The sequence below is a fragment of the Bufo bufo genome, chromosome 8 (assembly GCF_905171765.1).
Source record: "Bufo bufo chromosome 8, aBufBuf1.1, whole genome shotgun sequence".
Lineage (NCBI taxonomy): Eukaryota > Metazoa > Chordata > Amphibia > Anura > Bufonidae > Bufo > Bufo bufo.
In genome coordinates, this window is record NC_053396.1 from 8,488,909 (window position 1) to 8,516,560 (window position 27,652).

Genomic DNA, 27,652 nt, shown 5'->3' on the forward strand with positions numbered 1-27,652 from the left:
CCACCCTGCCTCTCCTATTAGTTCAGTTGAATGGTGGGTGTGGAGGAGGGCGGTGTTATTTAGGTACACGTCTGCATTGCTGTTTTCATCCTATGCCATGGAAAAACTATAGCAGCGGACACATTGACGGAACCCCATTGTAAGTCCGTGTGGTCAGCTGAGCGCCAGTGATGTCCGTCATGTGAGTGATCTGGCGCTGTGTGAACACAACCTAAGCCACCAACTCCCTCCTATCAGTGGAGCAGCAAGCTGTGAATACAATTATATGGCGAGTGCGGAGTAATCACAGATATGATATGTGCAAATAACTCGTCAGAGACTATAACTATGGCAGTCTCCGGGGAGCCTCTTTAGGGTCCATTCAGACAACCGTAAGTGTTTTGCGGTCCGCAAAATACGGATACCGGCGGTAGGCATTCCCCATGGTATGGAACACGCACAGCTAGCCCTATGTAGAAACGCCTATTGTCCACGACTGCGGACAGAGGACAGGCTCTATATGTGCTGCAGGGACGCGGAACAGATGCAGACAGCGCACCGTGTACTGCCCGCACCCATTGCGCAACGGACCCAGAAATACAGTTGTCTGAATGGACCCTTAGGCTGGGGGTGCCGGTGCCCCTGATGATTTTGTCTTGGCAGAGGACTCTAGATGAAATGATCAAACAGCAGGACAATGGCCGATCAATCTTTAAAGGCCTTTATTATACAAAAGATCTCGGTACACGGGTGACACATTTTTTCACATAAGTCACTGCCATTTCACCCCAAAATACCCTGCACCGAGGGCACGACCCCCTCCTCCTGGACAGGCAGGGCTCATCTTTGGCTTTAAGTGATGTGTCGGAATTTGGCAATCAAACCGGTGTGAAGAGCGCTGGTAGCCCAGCGAGGACGGCACAGGAGACGTGTTCATACGCCGTGGCCGCATCCTTCCCATATGCAGAATATCAACACAAGCATATTTTATGTATTTCCATAAAGGGGATCTCTCACGTCAAGCCATTTATTAGTGCTGCTCTATCTATAGCGAGGTGCAAAGCATCAGAATCGGTTGTGGAGTAAGAATTGCTCATCATTGGTGCAATGCAGCCTGATGGGTGTTAGGAATGCGGTCATGCATGTACGTAGGGTGGGTAGCGCTGGGTAACAGATATGGCCGACCAGCCTCAGAAACCAAAGAACCCCTTAAAGATAAGTGTGGAAAATGCAGGCACCTACATGTAGTAAGGTCGTCCAGTCGTTACTGACAGCTGCAATAAATATTAGGTTTACATGTGCAAATCAGGGAGTGTAAGAGGCAGAGCCCCGGGGCCGACCTCTCCCCTAAAGGAAACCCCTCCGTGGTCTCAGCAGACTCCTGGTAAAGCACGGATCTATGCTCAGCAGTATATACATCTATTACCTATGGCCACACGTTTACTCAACCAACGTAATAAAATGAAACCTTGTCCCTGGAGCTGACAATCTAGGCACTTAGACATAGGCGGTTACTGATACATAACAAAATAACTACTTCAGCTCTGCACGACTTGCATATATTTCATCTCCCACAAATAAACTAAAATCTATACTAAGATAAGTTGCTTTGCTTTAGTCCCTTTCAAGGTGAATTTTTGGATTGGTCAGGGGCCTGGGAGACCCTACCAGATGAGAGTGCTCTTCTGCTGTATAGAAGCAAACGCCCAATAATGACCCCGACCCCATCACACATGGAGACCGCTGTTCCCTGGGATAGAGAAGGTGCAGCTACAATCTACAGACTGTCTCGCAGGTGAAGAGATCTTGTGACCGTCACTCGCTATGAATTGTATTGCATCGAATATTGGCTCCGTCAGTCCCCACAAGCCAGAGAGGAATACGGGGACCATAAGAACTACTACCGCTAGAACCGTACAAAGCAGAGGAACCCCAAGGGTTGAGAATACAGACGGATCATCTCAACTGTTTTCTGACGTCTTGGCTCCTGCATGCCGTCTGACTGACCGCTGTCGTACTGCCATGTCCGCCTCCTCATCCTGTAGAGAAGAACAGAGTCAGTTTTCCTCTATTTTAATGACCCCTCTATATAGAAAGTAAGGCTAGGACTCCTTTTCAGTCTGTTTTAGATTCACTGATGTCTTAACAAAAAAACGGGGAAAACACTGTTTGGAGCGCTGACCCCTATATAAAATGTATTAGGAAACAGGGTGTAAGACCTAAAAAATGTTATGAGGATAAGGGCTCATTCAGATGGCCGTATGTGTTTGCGATCCGCAAAACACAGATAGCGGCCCGTGTGCGTTCCACTCTCCTAGAAAATGTCTATTCTTGTCTGCAATTGCGGACAAGAATAAGACATACTATATATATTTTTTTTGTGGGGCCACGAAACTACAGATGCGGACAGCACACAGTGTGCCGTCTGCATCCTTTGCAGCCCCATTGAAATGAATGGGTCCGCACCCGTTCAGCAAAACTACAGAACGTGTGCGGACCCGTTCATACAGCCATGTGAATGGGCCCTTAAAGATTGAGACTCTGAAGGGAACCTGAGCCTTTGGTGAAACCACCATGTGCAGCATCGCTTTTCCGCTCTCTGAACTGCTTCATCGTCTCTGCTCGGCTTTCCAGCATGTGGAGAATGGATCCACAGAAAGTATTTGAGATCCTTACTCTGCACACAGGAAAAGCAGAGCCGAGGAAAGCCATGTGTATATGACGGCATGTAGAGAGTGGCATTGCAGTGTGAACGCTCCCCAATCCGCCTGCTGCTCCTCATCTACTTACGCTATCAGAAACCGCTTCATTGTTTTGGGCACTCAGGAAGTTGAGATAATCTTCATTTTTAGGGTCTGGTAGTTCTTCCTCTTCATATTCTGTCTGATAATCGGATTCATCTGGAAGAGAGACATCCATTACCTCGCTGGATTAGAGCGCCACTCCCAGGCCTGTGACTATTATAGCAGATTACTGCTGAGAACCTGGAATACTCCCATTACAGGGTGGATGGACTGGTGCCCGCTCCTCATGTAGAAAATACTGGCTTCATCCAATTGCTTACTGGAGGTTAATAGGGTTATCTCCCCTCCCCCAGTAAGAACCATTAAGGGATGTAAAAACCAGGAGCAGAGTCGACAGGAGGCTTGGACAGAACCGACTGGTGCTGACGGGAAACAGCGGCAGGAGCGGCGGTCCGGCGAGCGACCCTCACCTTCTTTATGACCACAGAGAAGCCTCTCTGTATAATATCGCTATTGGCATCCTGTCTGAGAGCCCAATCTGTGACTGTAACTCTCCCCTCAATCGTTAGGAGGTTAATTGATGCTACAATCCATAATGTTAACCCTTCCTGCCTGTTCCATAAAAGCTTGCAAGTTCTGAAACGTGTGCACGCAGCAATAGTTAATGATGCCTGAGCAAAATAAATCCCCAGCTGCAGGAGAACTGTCCGCTTTCATGGACTCTTACTGACACTTCTACTGCAGAGAACAGAACGGCACCTTTACAATAACAGATAATTATAATCATTAACTTCTTAGCCGGGTGACACAGAGAACGCCCTGTAATCCTGCAAGAGGCCTCCTTTAACCCCTTCAGGACCAGGCTATTTGGGACCCGTGGTACATACAGTGTATACCATATGAAGGGATTCCACGTGTACCCCTGCTCTGTCATACAAGCTCCACAGTGTAGGACATATCTCCACTTCTGGGAGTGCGCATGGATGTGATGAGGCCAAGATCTTTAACCTGCGGTGCTCCAGCTGCTGCAAAAGTACAACTCCCAACATGGTCAGGAGAGCCGCAGGTTTATGTGAAGGGGTCCATCACACTGTACACGCTCCTGACATGAGGAACGGATCAATGGATGATATTTGTGTAGGGTTTACGAGTCTGACAGCGCGTACACGCTCCTGTGAGGAAAGCCGCCAGTCACCGCCCTCCAGGAATTTACAGCAATAAAGCCGTTATACTGAGGGTTTCCTGCTCAGCTAATCCTGCCCGCAGACAGGAGAACGGTTAATGTACCGCAATATAACTGCATGCCAGGGGTTTTATCCAGCTACATTAAATACATTTAATTAATTAGAAATTAATAAAACAGGGACCACATACGTCCCCCTATGTGAGTGGCACCATGCACCTGGCTATATACTCCCTCCATGTCCACGGATTTGGTAGGTGTCGCTACTCTGAGGTTCTGCTCTTACCGTCCACCGCAGCCGTTTTGACAGGTTCAATCCTGGACACTATTTCTGCAAGATCTGTAAAAGAGGCGCTTGGGCAAGTGTTCAGCTGCGGAGAGGAGGAGAGTAACAGTGTGAATGGCGGCTGATATCAAAACTCACAGATTTATAGAAAATATCAAGTGCAATAGACCCGGTCGTCACAGCGCAAGATCCACACAACACTGTCCTACTGATGTCACCGTATTTCATATGCATAAGGGTCACATTTAGTAAATTAATTCTTGGTCACAATGGCGGGTGATTTCTGCATCGTTTCACTCTTGTCGAATGTCCTTTATGGAGCGCACTAACACCCTGCACTGCCCTGGGGGACGTCTGAAGAATTCAGGGTGTTAAAGGCTGAGAACTCCTGACCCTTCAGCTCCACAGCTGCGGCTGGATCGAGGTCAATGCGTCCTCTGGGCCTGTTTTTAAGTGTGTAAGGAGATGTAAGGAGAGAGCTCATGTGAAAAATGCTGCAAGCGGCTCCCAAACCTCATCAGAAATCCTCCCCATGTGATAAGATCGCTCTGCCCTGCACTTGGACAATCGGTATGCGGCTGAGTGACCGGCGCAGAGGCCCTGGGTGGCTGCAATCATGACATTTTGGCTCCACACTAAGGTTTCTATGTGCAGACTGCCCCCCTGCAGCTCACAGCGTCGATGAGACAAACTGAAAAAAGCTTCAACTTTCCCTTTACCTCGTAAATATTCACAGGCATAAAGCTGAGAAATGTCATCGCTGCGCTGAATCCAGTCAATGGGGCTGAACGTCTACCACGTCCTGCAAAGACCGAGCATCGATCTGCACCGAACTCTGCAATTAAGGGTCCGGATTTCTTATTACAGTTTGGAGCCGTCAAGAGCAACAAAGGGGAAAAAAAGGGAACGGCTCCGTGCACATTTTGCCTAAAAGTGTCCATTAAACTGTTGGTCTTACTGAACTGAGAGGGGGGGGTGGCAGTATAACTACTATAATACTGCCTCCTATGTACAAGAATATAACTACTATAATACTTCCTCCTATGTACAAGAATATAACTACTATAATACTGCCTCCTATGTACAAGAATAGAACTACTATAATACTGCTCCTATGTACAAGAATATAACTACTATAATACTGCCTCCTATGTACAAGAATATAACTACAATAATACTGCTCCTATGTACAAGAATATAACTACTATAATACTGCCTCCCATGTACAAGAATATAACTACTATAATACTACTACTATGTACAAGAATATAACTACTATAATACTGCCTCCTATGTACAAGAATATAACTGCTATAATACTGCCTCCTATGTACAAGAATATAACTACTATAATACTGCTCCTATGTACAAGAATATAACTACTATAATACTGCTCCTATGTACAAGAATATAACTACTATAATACTGCTCCTATGTACAAGAATATAACTACAATAATACTGCTCCTATGTACAAGAATATAACTACTATAATACTGCCTCCCATGTACAAGAATATAACTACTATAATACTACTACTATGTACAAGAATATAACTACTATAATACTGCCTCCTATGTACAAGAATATAACTGCTATAATACTGCCTCCTATGTACAAGAATATAACTACTATAATACTGCTCCTATGTACAAGAATATAACTACTATAATACTGCTCCTATGTACAAGAATATAACTACTATAATACTGCTCCTATGTACAAGAATATAACTACTATAATACTGCTCCTATGTACAAGAATATTACTACTATAATACTGCTCCTATGTACAAGAATATAACTACTATAATACTGCTCCTATGTACAAGAATATAACTACTATAATACTGCTCCTATGTACAAGAATATAACTACTACAATACTGCTCCTATGTACAGGAATATAACTACTATAATACTGCTCCTATGTACAAGAATATAACTACTATAATACTGCTCCTATGTACAAGAATATAACTACTATAATACTGCTCCTATGTACAGGAATATACCTACTATAATACTGCCTCCTATGTACAAGAATATAACTACTATAATACTGCTCCTATGTACAAGAATATAACTACTATAATACTGCCTCCTATGTACAAGAATATAACTACTATAATACTGCTCCTATGTACAAGAATATAACTACTATAATACTGCCTCCTATGTACAAGAATATAACTACTATAATACTGCTCCTATGTACAAGAATATAACTACTATAATACTGTTCCTATGTACAAGAATATAACTACTATAATACTGCCTCCTATGTACAAGAATATAACTACTATAATACTGCTCCTATGTACAAGAATATACCTACTATAATACTGCTCCTATGTACAAGAATATAACTACAATAATACTGCTCCTATGTACAAGAATATAACTACTATAATACTGCCTCCCATGTACAAGAATATAACTACTATAATACTGCCTCCCATGTATAAGAATATAACTACTATAATACTGCTCCTATGTACAGGAATATACCTACTATAATACTGCCTCCTATGTACAGGAATATAACTACTATAATACTGCTCCTATGTACAAGAATATAACTACTATAATACTGCTCCTATGTACAAGGATATAACTACTATAATACTGCCTCCTATGTACAAGAATATAACTACTATAATACTGCTCCTATGTACAAGAATATAACTACTATAATACTGCCTCCTATGTACAAGAATATAACTACTATAATACCGCCCCTATGTACATGTGTATTTCTATGCAGGAAACTTGAATAAAACTCCACACCATTTATCATCTGCAGAGACAATTGACATTCTGTGATTTATAATCCACACTACGGGTCAGTTTCCGCACGTGACAATTACACAAAGTTACATGAAGTTTGATGACTCTCCCTCACTAGTTCCATATTATGCTATAAGCAATCTGTGCAGGTGGCCCAATACTGCCCCCTGTGGCTCAGAACAGGGACCACAATCAGTATATTGGTCAGTTCTGAAGTCTCTCTGCTCCCTTTGCACAGATTTGTCTTCCTGACGTCTCCATTAAACAATTTACACAGTACAAGACAATCTCAAAGGTCTATTAACCTCTCGGCCACTCATGTCCTGGAGCCCCCCTCCTTGGAAGGGATCGTGCCCTTTATCCGCGATGTGGGTCACTAATGATACGACTGCTGAGCTCCTCCTGAACATCGGGACACTCCCATTAGAATTCTCTATGCCATTCACAGCTTGTCACAATCGGTCTACACAATGAAATGGATCAGGCTGGAGAGATCCATTAATGTGGACCTGTCACCCCCCCTGTAATAATTCTGGAGCTTCTATTCTTATGACTATGTTGTACTGTTCCTCTATTATTCCTCCTAGAAGTGTATGAATGAATTTCCACGCCGTCTGCAGTAATGGTCCATCTATGTGTTACTGGTTGGGGGCGTGAGACTATCAAATCAGAGCTGGCAGGCTCAAACTGTGCAGGGACACGCCCTCAACTGGTAACACCCAGGTGGACCATTAATGCAGAACGCTGGCAGTTCAGAATCTTCCAGCGCGGGGGCGGGGGGGTCGTCCCTGTGGCCTCGTATACAGGCTGATGTCGCAGGTCAGTGTCAGCAGTCGTAGTAATACACATATATAGTAATATAAGGAGGACTTACGTCTGAAGTTTTGGATTTACAGGTGTCTTGACGATCCTTCAACATCTTTTCGATGACCCCGCTGCGGCCCCACACGTTAAATACTGTGTTTCCATGCTGGTATCCGACATCCTGCATTTGGGAAAGAAAAGGTTAGCTTCCCCATGGGCCCTGCACTAGGACGCTCGTACCTCCTGTTACCCTCAGTGCATGGCATTCCTGTGTCACACATGGAATATTTAGGTTGTTGGGATGGAGGGGGGGCTCCTAAGGGTCATTTATTTCCTGGATAATTCCACATAAATGAGAGATTTTACAATGTGCCCAGTGCAGACACCAGACTGCATCCTCCCGGTTATCAGTTGTTTGGTTCCTCCAGACTTTGAAGCCTGATGACGGGGACCCTAATCATTCTACCTGTAATGGCTCCTGTACGGGATCTGTGTGCATTTACAGGCAAGGACCGGACCTCACTCTGTGCGGATCAGGATACCGCCATCTTACAAAAGTCTTCATGTAACTTCCCATGGTGTTATGTGCACCTGAATCCTGATGCCCAGCACAGGGCAACAGGAATGGAGCAGAATTCTGAATGCAGCTCTGGATGTGACATACATACGTCCTAATTAATACCAGCTCCCCGCTGAACACATCTATGTCCTGTAAACAGCAGTGATGTCAGCCGATCCCTGGTGAGACGGAGGCGCTCACTGGCTGCGCAGTCTAATTAATAGAGACCAGCAGCTTTCTCCTGTCACCTATGAGTTATGAAGGGCTGTGAATGCTACCAGCACTGCAGGAGATAAGGGGGTCACTTCTGCAAGGACGATCTGTTTTTCATGCTAATCTGGACCTTCTGCAGTTATTCTGCAAAAATACTTTCGGGAAATGACAAGAAACTTAAAACCGGCCCTGACTGCAAACCCACAGAACTCATCGGCAATGCAAATACAATGCAAGCGATTGCACTACGAGCGGAGGGGGTTACCGGAAAATGTGAGTTCTGAGCTCAGATGATCGCATTTCACTCCCAGATCTTTCGTAACCCAAGTGTGACGCTAGGGCAGATCGGTCTGCCCTACTGGTTTTATATTATGACACCCCCCAGAAAAAAAAAATCACCATGGTAAGACGATGAAACTTACACAGATCTCGTCAAACTTGCCGAATTCTAGTGTTCCATATCTGTCGATGGGGGGTCGGATGTACTCGCAGTATTCGCTGTTCATCACCATCTCGAGCTGACGCACGCAGCACACGTAGGCCAAGCGTGTCTGAATCTCTGCCATGTTCAACACCTGGGGGAATACGGGATATTAGCGGGTGCAGTCACTGCCACCAATTCACTTGGACACAAAACCAAAAGTCGAGCCAAGAAGAGACAGAATACAATAGACACCTGTCTGTGAATTCGCCTGCTTTCGTAACTGCGACCGGTGGGGGCATCAGGGCACAAGCGGCAGAGCGACTCCTAGATTTCTCCGCTCCTCCAATGACACAGAAGACGAATGCAGTTCAACCTGTGTATGACGGGTTCTTCTACATCTGCACAGTTTAGGCCACGTTCAGGCCTGGTGGACTTCACAATCTACAGCACAATGCATGTGAATAGGGTCCTCAAGAACCTCATGCACACGCGGCAGAAAAAATCTGTGTGGATTTCATGGCAGGCTGTGGATCCCCATTACGTGGCAGAAAGAAAAGTTGAAATTTTCACTGAAATACTCTGAACTTGCTCTGAATTGTAAGTCAGCTTCTTGATACCAATATTTTTGCATTATGACAGTGCACATAACAGAAAGTCACTCTGTGTCTCCATGGTAACAGACTACAGACACACAAAGTGTGGTCTGATCCTGCAGTCACTCCCTGCCATATGTATCATTTCCTACTGTTGTAAATTTGGTTACTAAGCAAGACCGAAGGATACGTCTGCTGCCATGGAGACACACAAGTCATCATAGGAGCTGTAGAAAGAATACAGTAGAATATTCTTTAAAGGGGTTATCCAGGAATAGATAATGATGACCTATCCTCAGGATTATCCAGGAATAGATAATGATAACCTATCCTCAGGATTATCCAGGAATAGATAATGATGACCTATCCTCAGGATTATTCAGGAATAGATAATAGAAAAAAGGTGAGTAAATACAGTAAAGGGAGTCTGTCACCGACTCAGAGTTTTAGACCGCTCAGATCGTGGTATGGAACGTTTACCTCTCGTGTCTGTACCACGTGGAGATCCTGAAAAGTACTTGATAAAGTTATGCAAATTAGCTGTCGCAAGTGCCCAGGCCCCTCAGCTATGTGCCCAGATAACCGCTCCCCTTGCAGTCCTCTGGCCCACCCTCCTCTCCTACTGCGTCCTCCTCCTCTAGCTTGGAGATCTTGAGAGAGCGCCAGCCACCGCCGGGCCCACACATGCAGAGACACGGATCTTAACAGTGTGCATGCTCAGGCCCGGCGCTTGTGTGAGATCTCCAAGCCAGAGGAGGAGGATGCAGTAGGAGAGGAGGGCGGTCCAGAGGACTGCAAGGGGAGCGGTTTTCTGTCCACGTAGCTGAGGGGCCCGGGCACTTGCGACAGCTAATTTGCATAACGTTATAAAGTACTTTTTGCAGGATCTCCACGTGGGACAGACACAAGAGAGATACTATTTTAATGGAGGGCAAACGTTCTATAACGCGATCTGACTTGTCTAAAACGCTCAGAGTTGGTGACAGACTCCCTTTAAGTAAATTCACCCAACTGCACACAATCCATTACTTGAGTTGTGTGGGAACAGCCTGTTGTGGACTGAGGCGCACAAGTGGTTAAGCAGCATTCATTTTGCACTGGTTAATCTATTCTCATTCCCTCCACATGAATGCATGGCTGCTCTGAGGCTTCTGCATCACTTCATCTGACAGCCATAGTTTGGAGCGGGCGCCCCCGGGAGCTGGAAGCTCAGTTCCTCCTTGTACCTTGGAACTCTCACCTTGACTCTCTCCGCTATTGGATTCCATCTTTTCCACAGCAACCACCAACCGGACAGAGAATCGCCGTAGTTTGTCAGATCAGTCTCGTCTCTGCTGCCCACATCGATGGCTATCACCACTTTGGCGCCCATGGAGCGGGCAACGTCGGCTGTTGGGCAAAATGGAGCGGTTACAGAGCAAAGAAATTAACCTTTTGCTGCTAGGAGGGCTCAATGTGTGAAGACACGTCTGCGTGAAATGTTAATGTCAGCCCCAGCTGGCCTGCACGTCTTCTCTCCGTGTGCTGGAAGCTACGGTCCCCTGCTGTCAACCTCTTCAGGCTGGGCCTACACTGGGACATTTAGCTGCTGCTGGTCATGGGTGACATGCTTTTGGGAAACAAAGAGGTTGTGTCATGATAATACTTTATTACTGACCAAATCCCTGCCCCTAAAATCAATACTAACATATGTGCAGTACTGAGACCCCCCTCCCCCCACAAAAACAACAAAAAAAAACAATCCTCCTACACCTTATAACTGCTGAGTCAGGATATTCCTATTCTCCATTTATTCCCACAGCAGTCACGCTGCGTACCTGGCAGATTGTTGATGTAACCTCCATCCATTAACAAATGTCCATCCTTGGGGTCACAGAGAGGCGGCATGTACCCGGAGAGAGACATGCTGGCACGGACGTATCTCCACAGGCAGCCTGAGAAGAGGAGAGAAGGCAGGTGAAGACGTCTATAGTACAGGGAGCGCGGATCGGCCTGTTCTCCGCACTCATTATTACAGTGACTGACGACGCTCTCAGCATTTCTTCATTATCAGGATACTAGCAGAAGGACCGGCTTCGCTCGGGTAGATTTCATCTATTTCATTTAATGTTTCTGTGTGTCGTTAAAAGATATCAACAGTATCCCCCATAACAGTGACCTCTACAGCACCCCAAGCCTTTAACAGTGAACTCCACAGTCCCCCACCCCTTTAAAATGGGACCTCCACAGCTGCCCATCCCCTTAACTTTGACCTTCACAGCAGCCCACCCCATTAACAGCAGGTTTCACAGCACCAACTCCCTTGACAGTGATCTCCTCAGGGGCCCACCCCTTAAGGGTCCATTCACACGTCTGTAAGCGTTTTGCGAATCCGCAAAACACGGACACCTGCAATGTGCGATCCGCAATTTGCAGACCGCACATCACAGACAGTATAATAGAAAATGCATTTTCTGGTCGGCAATTGCGGACAAGAATAGGACAAGTTCTATTTTTTGCGAAATTGCGAAATCTCGAAAATGCAGATTCACATCCGTTCCAGCCCCATTGAAAGTGAATGGGTCTGCAAATTGCGGAACAAATGCGGACCCAAATTACGGACGTGTGAATGGACCCTAACAGTGAACTCCACAGTACCCCGCTCTCTTAACAGTGACCTCCACAGCAGTTGCCCCTTTAATAGTGGCCCCTGCCCCCTTAACAGTGACCTCCACAGTGCTTGCCCCTTTAATGCTAGGGCTACAGGACAACACGTGTCGCGTGACATTTTGTCTCAACAATTTTTATGATAGTCTATGGTGTCGCGCTGCGACATGTGACATGCTGCAACACGACAGTCGCAAAAAAAATCCATCCAAGCTGGATTTTTCTGCGACTGTCGCGTCGCAGTATGTCACATGTCATATGTCATACGACACATGTAGTTGTGTAGCACTAGCCTAAAGCTGACCTACAGCAGTGAAGAAAAATGGCTGGGTTGTTATTGAAACCTGGAGTAAAACTGTGTGTATGTGGAGACCAAGAACCTGCGAGCTTCTATTGGCCGATAAGGGACATGTGACCGTGTGTATAGCAGTTGGGATATGAAGAGAAAGACTTGCAGGCTTGTATTGGCTCTGCAGGCCATTTTTTGGGAATATCTCAGGAACGGTACGTCCTAGAGCGGAGACCCGGGCTAAAACCTTCCCGGACACCTGATGTACCTGTGTGCCAAATTTGGTAAAGATCAGTCCAGTTGTTTGGTCGCACATAAAGAACATACAGACAGACATACGTCGGGACAGACAGAAACTCCTTGTGTACCGGCATGTCGCCTCCACAGTATTCTTTCCCAGATAGTAAGTGATATGTCACCAAGTTTAGTAGAAATTGATCGATGAGTTTTTGAATTACAGAACAATATGTGTGTAGCAAAAACAGTTGGAGCAAACAGACTCCATGCAGCTGCTGTGTAGGGGCGGAGGACCCCCACAGGATTTCTTTCCAGATATATACACGTCCTTCTTTATATAGATAGATTGTGCTCATGACTCTGGAGGGACACAGGGCTTGATGAAATGGTGAAAGCGCCTCCGGTGTCCTTTATTACCGCTGTGTCCTACCCTACAGTGTAATTGTATATCGGCACACAGGGACACATGTGAACCTCTCAAGCGATAAATCACTGCGAGGGTATTAGCCTCCATCTTGTCCAGGATACATAATAATTTATGGAGATCTGCGGGATGTGGTCCCCTGCTGACGCTCCACCAGAACCTGTCAGTATCCACTAATCAGTCTGTGCTAGTACCGCCATTCATTCTAAGTCTCCAGGCGTCCAGCTGGGTCGGCTCTGCGGGTTCTCACATACCCCACAGCACACAGATCCCAGACATGTGCAGATCTCCAGCACGCTGCACTTTATTACTAGAGATTTACATTCATATACTCGGACTGACCCCCATAGTAGTCCACCGAACCTAACAAAATGGAGAAGTGCCATCTACAAGGATAAAGTGATGTCGCCTGAGAACAGCAACTGCATGGGTTGTGTATGGAGGAGAATGCCTCCACTTGACACGTGTAAATATTAAAATGATCAACCATCCTAGGTCATTCCTGGAAGGACTGAGCGCTCATCATCATCATCTTGAAGTGAAACTTCCGATTGCACGTAACGGGCGATGTCAGGAAGCCAGCAGATGGTCCATAGGACTCTATTGTGTGGGTGTTGAGCTGCAGAACTGAGAATTAATGATGGAGAGAGTCCCTGCTATCTCCATGAGTCACCTGCCGGAAAATCTGAGGGAGCTTTGAATGTGGGGAAGAGAGTATAATGAGAACGGATAGCAGCGAGATAAGAGAGCGCTCCTGAGTAGGAGGGCCGCCCTGTCAGCCATCATGTAAAAGGAGATTCTCCCTCTTATCTGCCCGGGTATAACCACAGCTTCATTTACTATCTGGAGAACTGAACAAGATGTTCTGCTATGAACTACAAAGCGAGAAATGGAGGACGCAGGATGATCAAATTAGTCAGAAAAGCACAGGACAACGCTAGAGAGGCTGGGTACAGATACTGTGTGCAGTCTAATCACTGTGTGCGGATCTCAGTCTGCTTGTTTGTGCATTACATGGAAGGCCCATTGATTTTAATGAGCGCTATGAAGTGCTTGTCCAAGAGTCCAGGAATATATATAGAAAACGGCATGCACCTCTTCAATCCCCAGCGCAGATGCTCCAGTCCCATTTACAGGGTGATTACGCGCCGTACTGGAGCATTCAGTACATGGGGTGGGGTGTGGAATGGTTAACTCTTGGACAGCTCCTTTAATTTCACCTAAGAACACGCCAGCCACCTCCTCTCCAGACTAATCTTCGGGGATCTGTTTGATGGCACATGGAATCGTACGATTGGTCACCATCTTAATAATCAGATAACAAATCTTCCTGGGGGTCAAGAAAGGGCGTGACCGACTGCTGAGGACACCTACCGTCTGTGTGCACCCTCATGGCGGAGGCAGTGATGTCAGTTGTGATGTTGAAATATGGAATCCAGAGATCCTAAAAACAAAGTACATTTACAGGTAAATTATATCTGTAATACACCAGGGACTGCACATACAGTGCTGCCCATAATTATTCATACCCCCGGCAAATTTGGACTTAAAGTTACTTTTATTCAACCAGCAAGTAATTTTTTGACAGGAAATGACATCGGTGTCTCCCAAAAGATAATAAGACGATGTACAAGAGACATTATTGTGGGGGAAAAAAAATTCTCAGCTTTTATTTACATTTAAGCAAAAAATCCAAGATGTTCCGCACTGTGGAAAATCTCAGAGGACGTGGTCGGAAGCCAAAAGTGACCCCTGTGCTGCCAGGAGGATAGTTAGAGAGGTGAAAAAGAATCCAAGGATCACCACCAAGGCCGTCCTGGTGAATCTGGGCTCTGCTGGTGGCAATGTCTCAAGGCAGACAATCCAACGGACACCGCAGACCAAGGAGGACGCCACTTCTCCAGGTAAGGCAACAAAAGCTCGTTGGCCTTTGCAAAAGCTCATCTGGACAAAGAAGAAGACTTCTGGTCTTCTGTGTTATGGTCAGATGAAACAAAGATTGAATTGTTTGGTCACAAAGATGTTTGGCGTAAAAAAGGAGAAGCCAAAGAACACCATCCCCACTGTCAAACATGGTGGTGGGAACCTAATGCTTTGGGGGTGTTTTTCAGCCAATGGACCAGGGAACCTAATCACAGTAAACAGCACCATGAAAAAAGAGCAATACATGAGGATTCTCCACGACAACATCAGGCCGTCTGCAGAGAAACGTGGCCTTGGGCACCAGTGGACATTTCAGCGTGACAATGACCCAAAACACACAGCAAAAGTGGTGAAGAAATGGTCGGCAGACAACAACATGAACGTTTTGGAGCGGCCCAGCCAGAGTCCAGACTTGGATCCAATGGAGAATCTGTGGAGGGAGCTAAAGATCAGGGTGACGGCAAGAAGACCCTCCAACCTGAAAGATTTGGAGCTCATTGCTAAAGATGAATGGGCAAAAATACCTGTGGAGACCTGCAAGAAGCTGGTCTGCAATTATAGGAAGCGTCTGATTTCTGTAATAGCCAATAAAGGCTTTTCTATTGATTATTGAGAAGGGGATGAATAATTTTGGGCTGGACACTTTTTGCTCAAATGTAAATAAAAGCTGAGAAATGTTTTTTTTTCCACAATAATGCCTCTTGTACATCGTCTTATTATCTTTTGGGAGACACCTATGTCATTTCCCGTCAAAAAATTACTTGCTGGTTGAATAAAAGTAACTTTAAGTCAAAATTTGCCAGGGATATGAATAATTATGACCAGCACTGTATACAGAGGCTAGAAGTAATGATGAGGAGGATAGTCCCCCAGGTGGTGCTCACCTCTCTCTGTAATACACCAGTGACCACACACATACAGAGGCTAGAAGTAATGATGAGGAGGATAGTCCCCCAGGTGGTGCTCACCTCTATCTGTAATACACCAGTGACCACACACATACAGAGGCTAGAAGTAATGATGAGGAGGATAGTCCCCCAGGTGGTGCTCACCTCTATCTGTAATACACCAGTGACCACACACATACAGAGGCTAGAAGTAATGATGAGGAGGATAGTCCCCCAGGTGGTGCTCATCTCTATCTGTAATACACCAGTGACCACACACATACAGAGGCTAGAAGTAATGATGAGGAGGATAGTCCCCCAGGTGGTGCTCACCTCTATCTGTAATACACCAGTGACCACACACATACAGAGGCTAGAAGTAATGATGAGGAGGATAGTCCCCCAGGTGGTGCTCACCTCTATCTGTAATACACCAGTGACCACACACATACAGAGGCTAGAAGTAATGATGAGGGGGATAGTCCTCGCAGTGGTGCTCACCTCTATCTGTAATACACCAGTGACCACACACATACAGAGGCTAGAAGTAATGATGAGGAGGATAGTCCCCCAGGTGGTGCTCACCTCTATCTGTAATACACCAGTGACCACACACATACAGAGGCTAGAAGTAACGACGAGGGGGATAGTCCCCCAGGTGGTGCTCACCTCTATCTGTAATACACCAGTGACCACACACATACAGAGGCTAGAAGTAATGATGAGGAGGATAGTCCCCCAGGTGGTGCTCACCTCTATCTGTAATACACCAGTGACCACACACATACAGAGGCTAGAAGTAATGATGAGGAGGATAGTCCCCCAGGTGGTGCTCACCTCTATCTGTAATACACCAGTGACCACACACATACAGAGGCTAGAAGTAATGATGAGGGGGATAGTCCCCCAGGTGGTGCTCACCTCTATCTGTAATACACCAGTGACCACACACATACAGAGGCTAGAAGTAATGATGAGGAGGATAGTCCCCCAGGTGGTGCTCATCTCTATCTGTAATACACCAGTGACCACACACATACAGAGGCTAGAAGTAATGATGAGGAGGATAGTCCCCCAGGTGGTGCTCACCTCTCTCTGTAATACACCAGTTACCACACACATACAGAGGCTAGAAGTAATGATGAAGGGGATAGTCCCCCAGGTGGTGCTCACCTCTATCTGTAATACACCAGTGACCACACACATACAGAGGCTAGAAGTAATGATGAGGGGGATAGTCCCCCAGGTGGTGCTCACCTCTATCTGTAATACACCAGTGACCACACACATACAGAGGCTAGAAGTAACGACGAGGGGGATAGTCCCCCAGGTGGTGCTCACCTCTATCTGTAATACACCAGTGACCACACACATACAGAGGCTAGAAGTAACGACGAGGGGGATAGTCCCCCAGGTGGTGCTCACCTCTATCTGTAATACACCAGTGACCACACACATACAGAGGCTAGAAGTAATGATGAGGAGGATAGTCCCCCAGGTGGTGCTCACCTCTATCTGTAATACACCAGTGACCACACACATACAGAGGCTAGAAGTAATGATGAGGAGGATAGTCCCCCAGGTGGTGCTCACCTCTATCTGTAATACACCAGTGACCACACACATACAGAGGCTAGAAGTAATGATGAGGAGGATAGTCCCCCAGGTGGTGCTCACCTCTATCTGTAATACACCAGTGACCACACACATACAGAGGCTAGAAGTAACGATGAGGGGGATAGTCCCCCAGGTGGTGCTCATCTCTATCTGTAATACACCAGTGACCACACACATACAGAGGCTAGAAGTAACGATGAGGGGGATAGTCCCCCAGGTGGTGCTCATCTCTATCTGTAATACACCAGTGACCACACACATACAGAGGCTAGAAGTAATGATGAGGAGGATAGTCCCCCAGGTGGTGCTCATCTCTATCTGTAATACACCAGGGACTGCTTTGGCTGCACACAAATGTATATACAGACACTAGCTGTGATGATGAGGGGGATAGTCCTCGCAGTGGTGCTCACCTCTATCTGCTTGTCCTTGAATATGCAGCTGATGCTGTTATTGAAGGCCGCCCCGGAGAACATGGAGGTGATGGGGTAGGTAAGGTCCAGAACCTTCTTAAAAACAGAGGTCATGTCCTTGGAGGAAGATGAAAGAACAAGCTGTGACTTTAAAATTCTCCTGACCAGTAATCCCATGTAATCTCAGCTGCTGGTCGTCACCGACAACGCTTTGTCTTCCGTATCATTATTCACCGGCCCATACTCCACCCTGGTGAGATCAGCTCTCTGGTGTAAATACAGACATTTTATCTCCCTGGCGAGGGGGCATGTTGTCCCATCATTTTACATTGTGGTTGAGATTTTGCAGCTTGTATTGGTCACTGAAACCCCTCTCCTCAGGTGTCAGGGCATGCTGGGTCTTGTAGTTCTGAGACAACTCCATGGGTAATGGAGTTAATACCATCATGTATGTCCCTGATCATGTGGACAAAACCAGTTGTCCCCCATGCTTCACCTAGATTAAGGCTAACTGCAGATGTCTGTGGAGCCCCTGCGACCTGTATAATCACAGGAACGACTCCCAGCATCCCCCGGACTACTTCAAGTAATAGATTTCTTCTGTTACAGGGTTACAGTTTTCCTGTGACCCTCATCAGACATGTCAGCTGCTCAACTCGGAGCCGGCAGCAAACACGTGGAGCAGCAGCTTCTGAGGACTAGAAAGATGACTTCATTAAGGGGAATACATTTTCCTTCACACCCCAACTTCCTGTCCAGTAATGTGGCCCCTGATGGGAGAGACTCCATATCTGTAATGTTTGTCAAATACTGCAAAATGCTTTCACCTCTTCATTGCCAGGCCACGTACACACATGTAGCAGTGCTGAGTCTGTCACTTAACGACTGTGACGTCCTAGTGATGAGTGCCATCTGCGCCGTTAGGCACATCTACTAAATTGAGGTGCAAATAATGCAAAGTCAGCTCTGCTACATCTGTACACACATTGTGACTTTTATAACGCAGACATTACTGGGGAGCGAGGAGAGTATGGAAACCCTGTCCTGGCATGCAGTTATACCAATTAGTTCTCGGTGACCCACTAGGTCACAGAGCATCCGATGACAGCCAAACCATACGGCTGCAAAGTAATGTCACCATTAGTTACGCTTCGCAGGTAGATGCAGGTCACCGCCGCCTTTCCGCCAGACACCACTGCGCCGCTTATCTTTTACTGTAGGAGCAGACAGGTAAGAATTACACTCTGTGCCCCCAACAGTAGGTATCCGGGGTACCGCAGCCGCCAGAGGCCAAACCGCAAATCCCATTCCAGATTACTGCCGCAAATGAGTCCATGAGCAGCGTAATCCTCAGGAGAGGACAGGAACAATAAGAATACACAACAGAATAATTACCAGTCTCCAGCTTAAAGGGTTCGTCACGTTCCTAAGGAGAATCGTCTACATGGCGGACCCCCATCACGGCTCTTCCCACACATCACAAAGCCCCTCTCCATACAGGTCACTTCTGGGCTCAGATGTATGAATCACCGCACACTTTTTCATAAAGCGGCATCACTAGGATTTACTCCTCCGTTTTTTTCTGCTCTGTTCTCTTCCTATGCTGATATATCGTATATCAAAACGCACTGCGGGAGCCGAGGTCACCACTATACGGGGTGAAGAGGTTACATCACATGACCTGGACAGTTCCCCAGCATTTTTTTTGGGTTAGAGCGCAAAGTGCTCTGGGTGTGGAGTCCCCCCCCCATACATCTCTCTATAGGAAAAAAAGGTCCGAAGACAACGTTATAGGATAATATTTAACAAACGTTACCCAAAAACTACAAATTCTCCTTATCAGGAGGGTAATGTTCGAAGTCCGTTTTTCTTGGGGCTGGTCTGTGATAATGATTATATTATAATTATATTCAATTTTACATAATGTATATAATAAAATAATATCTAATATATAAAGCTGAGTGTATGTCCGCTAAAGGAATCCGCACTGTCGCATTATCACGAAATTTGGCACACAGGTACATCAGGTGTCCGGGAAGGTTTTAGACCGGGTCTCAGCTCTCTAGGACCAACCGTTCCTGAGATATTCCCAAAACATGCATTAGCCAATAGAAGCTTGCAGGTCTTTCTCTTCACATTCCAACTGCCATACACACGGTCACATGATCATCCAATAGAAGCTCGCAGGCCCTTGGTCTCCACATACACACAGTTTTACACCAGGTTTCCGTAGGTCAGCTTTAAAGGGGCAGGGTGCTAAGGATGACACTGTTAGGCTGAGTTCACACGGGCGTTGCAGGAAAAGGTGCGGGTGCGTTGCGGGAACATGCGCGATTTTTCCGCATACATTGAGCGCGTGAGAAAAATCGCGCATGTTTGGTACCCAAACCCGAACTTCTTCACAGAAGTTTGGGCTTGAGATCGGTGTTCTGTAGATTGTATTATTTTCCCTTATAACATGGTTATAAGGGAAAATAATAGCATTCTGAATACAGAATGCATAGTACAATAGCGCTGGAGGGGTTAATAAATGAATAAATAATAATTTAACTCACCTTAATCCACTTGCTCGCGCAGCCGGCATCTCTTCTGTCTTCATCTTAGCTGTGTGCAGGAAAAGGATCTGTGGTGACGTCACTCCGGTCATCACATGGTCCGTCACATGATCTTTTACCATGGTGATGGATCATGTGATGACCGGAGTGACGTCACCACAGGTCCTTTTCCTGCACACAGCAAAGAAGAAGACAGAAGAGATGCCGGCTGCGCGAGCAAGTGGATTAAGGCGAGTTGAATTATTATTTTATTTATTTTTTTAACCCCTCCAGCGCTATTTTACTATGCATTCTGTATTCAGAATGCTATTATTTTCCCTTATAACCATGTTATAAGGGAAAATAATAATGATCGGGTCTCCATCCCGATCGTCTCCTAGCAACCGTGCGTGAAAATCGCACCGCATCCGCACTTGCTTGCGATTTTCACGCAGCCCCATTCACTTCTATGGGGCCTACGTTCCGTGGAAAACGCACAATATAGAGCATGCTGCGATTTTCACGCAACGCACAAGTGATGTGTGAAAATCACAGCTCATGTGCACAGCCCCATAGAAATGAATGGGTCCAGATTCAGTGCGGGTGCAATGCGTTCACCTTCTGCATTGCACCCGCGCGGAATACTCGCCCGTGTGAACTCAGCTTTTTAAGGGAGCAGAGTGCTGTGGGGGTCACAGTTAAGGGGGCAGGTAGGGTGGCCATTCAGGCCACCCTCAAAAGACGGACTTAAAAACCCTGTACCCAGGTCACACTAAGCCATGCCCCATCCGGTTAGGACACGCCCACTCCGCAGCCTGCGGGGGTTGAAAAAATGAAGTTAAAGATCAACTTCAGCTGCAGGGGTGGGAGACAACTTCAGCTGCAGCTCACGCTCAGACAACACAGTGCTGCTGTCTGAGAGTGAGCTGTTCAAAAGGACATCCCTGTGTCCGTCCGGCCTAAAACCGGACCTCTGGCCATCCTAGGAGCAGGCTGCTGTGGAGATCACAGAGGAAGGTCCGCTATGGAGGTCAGTGTTAAGGGGCAGATTGCTGTAGAGGCCACTGTTAAGGAGGTGGGGTGTTGTGGAATTCACTGTTAAAGAGATGGGGTACTGTGGAGGTCACTAATGAAGGGGCGGCTGCTGTGGAGGTCACTAATGAAGGGGCGGCTGCTGTGGAGGTCATTGTTAAAGGGGCGGGCCGCTGTGAAGGTCACTGTTAAAGAGGAGGGCGCTGTGGATGTTACTGTTAAGGGGGCAGGGCGCTGTGGATGTTACTGTTAAGGGGGCAGGGCGCTGTGGATGTTACTGTTAAGGGAGGAGGGGACTGTGAATGCCACTATTAAAAGGGACAGCGGGGTACTGTGGCAGTCACTGTTAAAGGGGCAGTAGCTGCGGAGGTCTGTTAAGGGGGACAGGAATCGTAGAGGTCAGTTAAGGGAACTGTAACCTTTTTGCGGACAAGAATAGATATTTCTACAATGGGCCGCTTGTTCCGTTCCGCAAATTGCGGGAGGCACATGGGCCGCAAAAAACGGAACGGTCGTGTGCATGAGGCCTTACTATGAGCTGTATCGTGCAGGGCAAGGGCATTTTCATTAGATCTGGTGACGTACCGGGTCTCTGCTAGATGGAGGCTTCCACCCAGCAGTGAGCCCGGTAAAGTCACTGGCACTAATGAGCGGGTTTTAGCGCTGCTGTGATAAAGCCCGCCCAGACAATTGCTTTCAGTGGTCGGTGAGGATTGTACAGGTGACCATGGGCTTCGCTCTGCTTTGTTCTGTTCACGTGCCTAAGGTTGCACTTACACCAATAGATCTGAGCAATTTCTGTCCAATCAGACCAATAGTTGGTGTGTATAACAAAAGATCTGCGTGTAAACAGCCATCTGACCAATGATTGGTCAGATAATCTGTTGTAAATCATCCTAATAAGTGCCCCCTAGAGGAGATACCCACCATGCACCACTCCCGAGCTCTGATCTTCGTGCGGTTGAAGCTATGCTCCTCTGCGTACAGCGCCCCCATAAAGGACCCAATGGAGGTCCCTCCGATCATGTCGATGGGAATCCCGGCCTCGGTCAGAGCTTTGATGATTCCCACTTGTGAGCAGCCCCTGAAAAAGAGAAAAAGGCGTCAGCAAGACGTCCAGAACCTGAGAATCCACAGCCCCCCGGAGTCTCCGGATACAGGCAGAGCTCTTCTGGGCACTCAGCGGCAGGACGTCATGAGGAGCGCCACCGCGGCCAATGTGCAGCACAAAGATATAGAAGTTACCCAGTGATATTATATTGTTCTGGGGAACGCCCCCAATATAATGATATTACTGTATTGCTCAGGCTCTTAGTGACCTGCCGGTTTTGGTCCCTAACATTTTTTTTATTCTTTTTTCATCATCACGTTCAAAAAGCCATAACTTTTGTATTTTTCCATCGACAGAGCTGAAGGAGGACTTGCTTTTTGCGTGACGAGTTCTATATTTTTTTTTTGGCGGTACATATGACTTTTTTAAACTCCTTTTTTGGGGGGAAACCGCAATTCAGGAATTCGTTACCTCTACATATCCTCGGTATGACTACGGTGATACCACATTCACATTTATTTTAAGGGGTTGTCCCATCAATAATATTCAACAATTTAAGAAAAGCCCCTGGATCTGAATACTTTTGTAATTGCAGATCATTAAAAATGTAACACAGCAGCTGAGTTATTCAATAAAATCTATCCACATAGCGCCACCTGCTGTTTCTTCTTCTAATTTCTGTGACTACCACAATGAGGTGGACAAACATGCTCAGTTCCATCCATTCAACTCCCACTAGATACAGCAGAAAGGACTTGTCCTCTGAGCTGTGACAGGGAGAGGGGTGCAGCAGAAAGGACGCCCCCAGCTATGACGGGGAGAGGGGTGCAGCAGAAAGGACCCCGCCAGCTGTGACGGGGAGAGGGGTGCAGCAGAAAGGACAGCCCCAGCTGTGACAGGGAGAGGGGTGCAGCAGAAAGTACCCCCCCAGCTGTGACAGGGAGAGGGGTGCAGTAGAAAGGACTCCCCCAGCTGTGACAGGGAGAGGGGTGCAGCAGAAAGGACCACCCCCCAGCTGTGACAGGGAGAGGGGTGCAGTAGAAAGGACTCCCCCAGCTGTGACAGGGAGAGGGGTGCAGTAGAAAGGACCACCCCAGCTGTGACAGGGAGAGGGGTGCAGCAGAAAGGACCCCCCCAGCTGTGACAGGGAGAGGGGTGCAGCAGAAAGGACCCCCCCAGCTGTGACAGGGAGAGGGGTGCAGCAGAAAGGACCACCCCCCAGCTGTGACAGGGAGAGGGGTGCAGCAGAAAGGACCACCCCCCAGCTGTGACAGGGAGAGGGGTGCAGCAGAAAGGACCACCCACCAGCTGTGACAGGGAGAGGGGTGCAGTAGAAAGGACTCCCCCAGCTGTGACAGGGAGAGGGGTGCAGCAGAAAGGACCACCCCCCAGCTGTGACAGGGAGAGGGGTGCAGTAGAAAGGACTCCCCCAGCTGTGACAGGGAGAGGGGTGCAGTAGAAAGGACCACCCCAGCTGTGACAGGGAGAGGGGTGCAGCAGAAAGGACCCCCCCAGCTGTGACAGGGAGAGGGGTGCAGCAGAAAGGACCCCCCCAGCTGTGACAGGGAGAGGGGTGCAGCAGAAAGGACCACCCCCCAGCTGTGACAGGGAGAGGGGTGCAGCAGAAAGGACCACCCCCCAGCTGTGACAGGGAGAGGGGTGCAGCAGAAAGGACCACCCACCAGCTGTGACAGGGAGAGGGGTGCAGCAGAAAGGACCACCCCCCAGCTGTGACAGGGAGAGGGGTGCAGCAGAAAGGACCACCCCCCAGCTGTGACAGGGAGAGGGGTGCAGCAGAAAGGACCACCCCCCAGCTGTGACAGGGAGAGGGGTGCAGCAGAAAGGACCACCCCCCAGCTGTGACAGGGAGAGGGGTGCAGCAGAAAGGACCACCCCCAGCTGTGACCGGGAGAGGGGTGCAGCAGAAAGGACCACCCCCCAGCTGTGACAGGGAGAGTGGTGCAGCAGAAAGGACCACCCCCCAGCTGTGACAGGGAGAGGGGTGCAGCAGAAAGGACCACCCCCCAGCTGTGACAGGGAGAGGGGTGCAGCAGAAAGGACCACCCCCCAGCTGTGACAGGGAGAGGGGTGCAGCAGAAAGGACCACCCCCCAGCTGTGACAGGGAGAGGGGTGCAGCAGAAAGGACCACCCCCCAGCTGTGACAGGGAGAGGAGTGCAGCAGAAAGGACTCCCCCAGCTGTGACAGGGAGAGGGGTGCAGCAGAAAAGACCACCCCCCAGCTGTGACAGGGAGAGGGGTGCAGCAGAAAAGACCACCCCCCAGCTGTGACAGGGAGAGGGGTGCAGCAGAAAAGACCACCCCCCAGCTGTGACAGGGAAAGGGGTGCAGCAGAAAGGACCCCCCCAGCTGTGACAGGGAGAGGGGTTCTAGCTTTCTTAGAAAGAGGTTGTCATGTAGTATATGATGTCTCATCTTCATATTTTACAATAAACATGGGATAACACTTAAAATATATAAATATTCCAGGACCTGTAACTTTTTTTTTCCCCCCCGTTTTCGAGTTGTATGACAGCTAGTTTATTATTATATTATTTTAGGAGGCAGATGAACAAGAAAGTGAAATTATTATAATTTTTTTAAACTGTTCAACATGTGGTATAAATAACATGCTAGTAGTATCATTCAAGTTTGTACAGATGCAGCAGTACGTATTATGCATAGTTTTTTTTTAAATATTTTTACATTTATTTTTTTAGCATTTTATAAGGAAAAACCTGAACTTTTTCTTTAGCACAAGGAAACCTATAGAGATCAGTCACCTAACCTGCTGCACTGCTCAAGTAATAATATTGTCATTTCACACTGACAGTCACCCTATTGGGCCCTGTCCCTTCCATAGATGGCAGATCTGGAGGCCATTTTTAGGCCCCTGGCTGTCATAGCAGCCATTGGCACCCTGAAATCACATTGCAGGAGGGCTGATGAGGGGTGAAAAAGGGAGCAGCCCCACTCTGAAATCATATAGAGGTCACGATAGCTACTGATCCCGACATCGAGGGGTTAAACAGCCGGGATTGGACACTATGCAGCTGAGCACCCTTGCAAAGCAGACTCGCCAGCAATGAAAACACATATTGGTGTCCACTAAGGAGTTTGTACATCCATTGCAGTGGTTCCAAAGCTTCAATATAAAGCAGACCGTTTCCTATTCTGCCTATTCACCCAGTTGTCACAGAAAAGCACGGCCCCTGCTCTCTCTTCTCTATGGCCCCCGTTAGGTCTGGACGCAGCCTGAAAGTGAAAAGCCAGAACAGTGTATATACAACCAAAGCCGTGTGTCTCAAGCCATCGTCCTGAGGGACGTCTCCGCATGAAGATCAGACATGAGATGCACTGGAAGCACAGGAGCGCTTGTGATGAGTAAAGTGTTAACCCCCCAGGACGGCGCAGTCTCCTCTCCCGCTGATTATCATTATGTCGCTTGGTTATCATCACTCATTACTTAATTGTAAATGGTATTTTTGGCTCTCCACCAAAGACGTGCAGATTACGTGCCGTCAGCTTGAGGCCGATTTACATGAATCTCAATCCTTCCGACCTTGAAGTGATCTGCAGACATTATCCTCGGGTAAGTCTAATTACGCTTCTCTAGGCGCAGTTTGTTAAAAGAAAAAGATCTTTGATTTCTTGCCTCGATTCCCCATCTGTACGAGACAGAACGCCGCGCCATTCCTGCACCGTCTACAAGAATTACAGATCCTACTTATCTAACACGAGCCACAGTGACCCACAGGAGGAATGTCCGTGATCTGGTCGGATTATTCCCATCTTGGAGAGAAGATATACGTTTGCAATCACTTTGCCCATTTCTACGCATTTTAAATAATTTAATTTATCCTGCTTTGAAAATTATCTCTTCTCACCCTTTAAGTGGCACAAAGAAACTTTCTGGAGTCTATAGATGGAAAGCCAGGGTTCTGGGCAATAGACAACGCTGTAGATTTTCCGCCTGGGATACAGCAGCGGAAAATCCAAAGTGTTTTACACTTGAAACAAAATTTTACAAAATCATCGGGATTGGCATGTATATAGATAACATGTGATTACTGTCCTGATGAAGGGGGCGCTCCGCCCTTGAAACGCATCGACTGGAAAAAATAAAATCTACTTTTTACCAATACTCACCCGGTATTTGACTCCTGCTGACAGTGCCGATACAGAGGTTGCCTTTTCTCCTTCTATACGGACCAATTTCAAGAACAGGGAAACAATTGTGTATGCTGGGAGTTGTAGTATCACTGCAGCTGGAGTTGGCTGATCCCAGGCGTTTGGTAGAATCTTGTAGCTCAGATTTTACCTTGGATTTTGTTTCCGTCCAATTTTTAAACAGACGGTCACACCAAGTTGTCGCTGACAAAAACATTTGGATCTATACAATAATGTCAGATTTGGTGCAGTCTCCGCTGGCATCATACATGTCACACAGGATGATACTGATCCCAGATGACATGCATGAGTTCTGCTTCCTAAACACATCAGAGACGTTGTGTGAGACATGCAGGGAGAAGTGGGCTCTCTCTGCGCCATTCCCATGTTTATTCCATGTCAGCAGCTGATTAGCCAGGACTGGTACCCGCACTGGGGTGCCCGTGGTAGAGTGCATGCTGCTCTGGGGAGTCACTATATGACATACACTGACGAGATTTACACAGCGCTGTTCTGACGGTCATCTCTGCTTGTAACGGATCTCCTGGCACCCCGACCGGGTACCTCCGTCGATAGATGCTCCTAGTGCTTCCCGAGGACTCCAAGCACTCCACTTGACACCGTAAGCCCTGCAGACCCCACGAACCGCTGAAGCTTGGTTGAGGTCTCACCGTCTACTACCCACCCTGGACCTACGACAAGGCTCCAGGCTCCAGTGGGTGAACCTCTCCTAAATCCAGAGAGCAGGAACAGCTCTTACAAGAGCTAATAGTATAGCCAGGGGAGTATAGCAAATCTTCAGTGCATAGCAATCCCCAGTGTCGATCAGTTACCCAAACACCAGCCTCAACATGATGAA

The 27,652-nt window shown here is 47.3% G+C and overlaps 1 protein-coding gene across 6 annotated transcripts in view; it reads right to left on the minus strand.

The window, feature by feature from the left end:
• Positions 1–685: 685 nt before the first annotated feature.
• The window catches only part of PNPLA7 (patatin like phospholipase domain containing 7), a 151,936-nt gene continuing 124,969 nt past the window's right edge, over positions 686–27,652 (minus strand). For 5 of the 6 annotated variants that reach the window (XM_040406056.1, XM_040406057.1, XM_040406058.1 and 2 more), the window contains 10 exons: positions 22,502–22,658; positions 18,009–18,125; positions 14,543–14,612; positions 11,390–11,506; positions 10,813–10,961; positions 8,978–9,130; positions 7,854–7,964; positions 4,193–4,277; positions 2,770–2,879; positions 686–2,018 (listed from right to left, as the gene is read on the minus strand). In XM_040406056.1, the coding sequence (XP_040261990.1) occupies positions 1,941–2,018; positions 2,770–2,879; positions 4,193–4,277; positions 7,854–7,964; positions 8,978–9,130; positions 10,813–10,961; positions 11,390–11,506; positions 14,543–14,612; positions 18,009–18,125; positions 22,502–22,658 (1,147 nt within the window). In that variant the 3' untranslated portion in view covers positions 686–1,940. Of the gene's footprint in view, positions 2,019–2,769; positions 2,880–4,192; positions 4,278–7,853; positions 7,965–8,977; positions 9,131–10,812; positions 11,182–11,389; positions 11,507–14,542; positions 14,613–18,008; positions 18,126–22,501; positions 22,659–27,652 lie in introns of those variants that run through there. The other variant, XM_040406059.1, reaches the window with a different exon arrangement.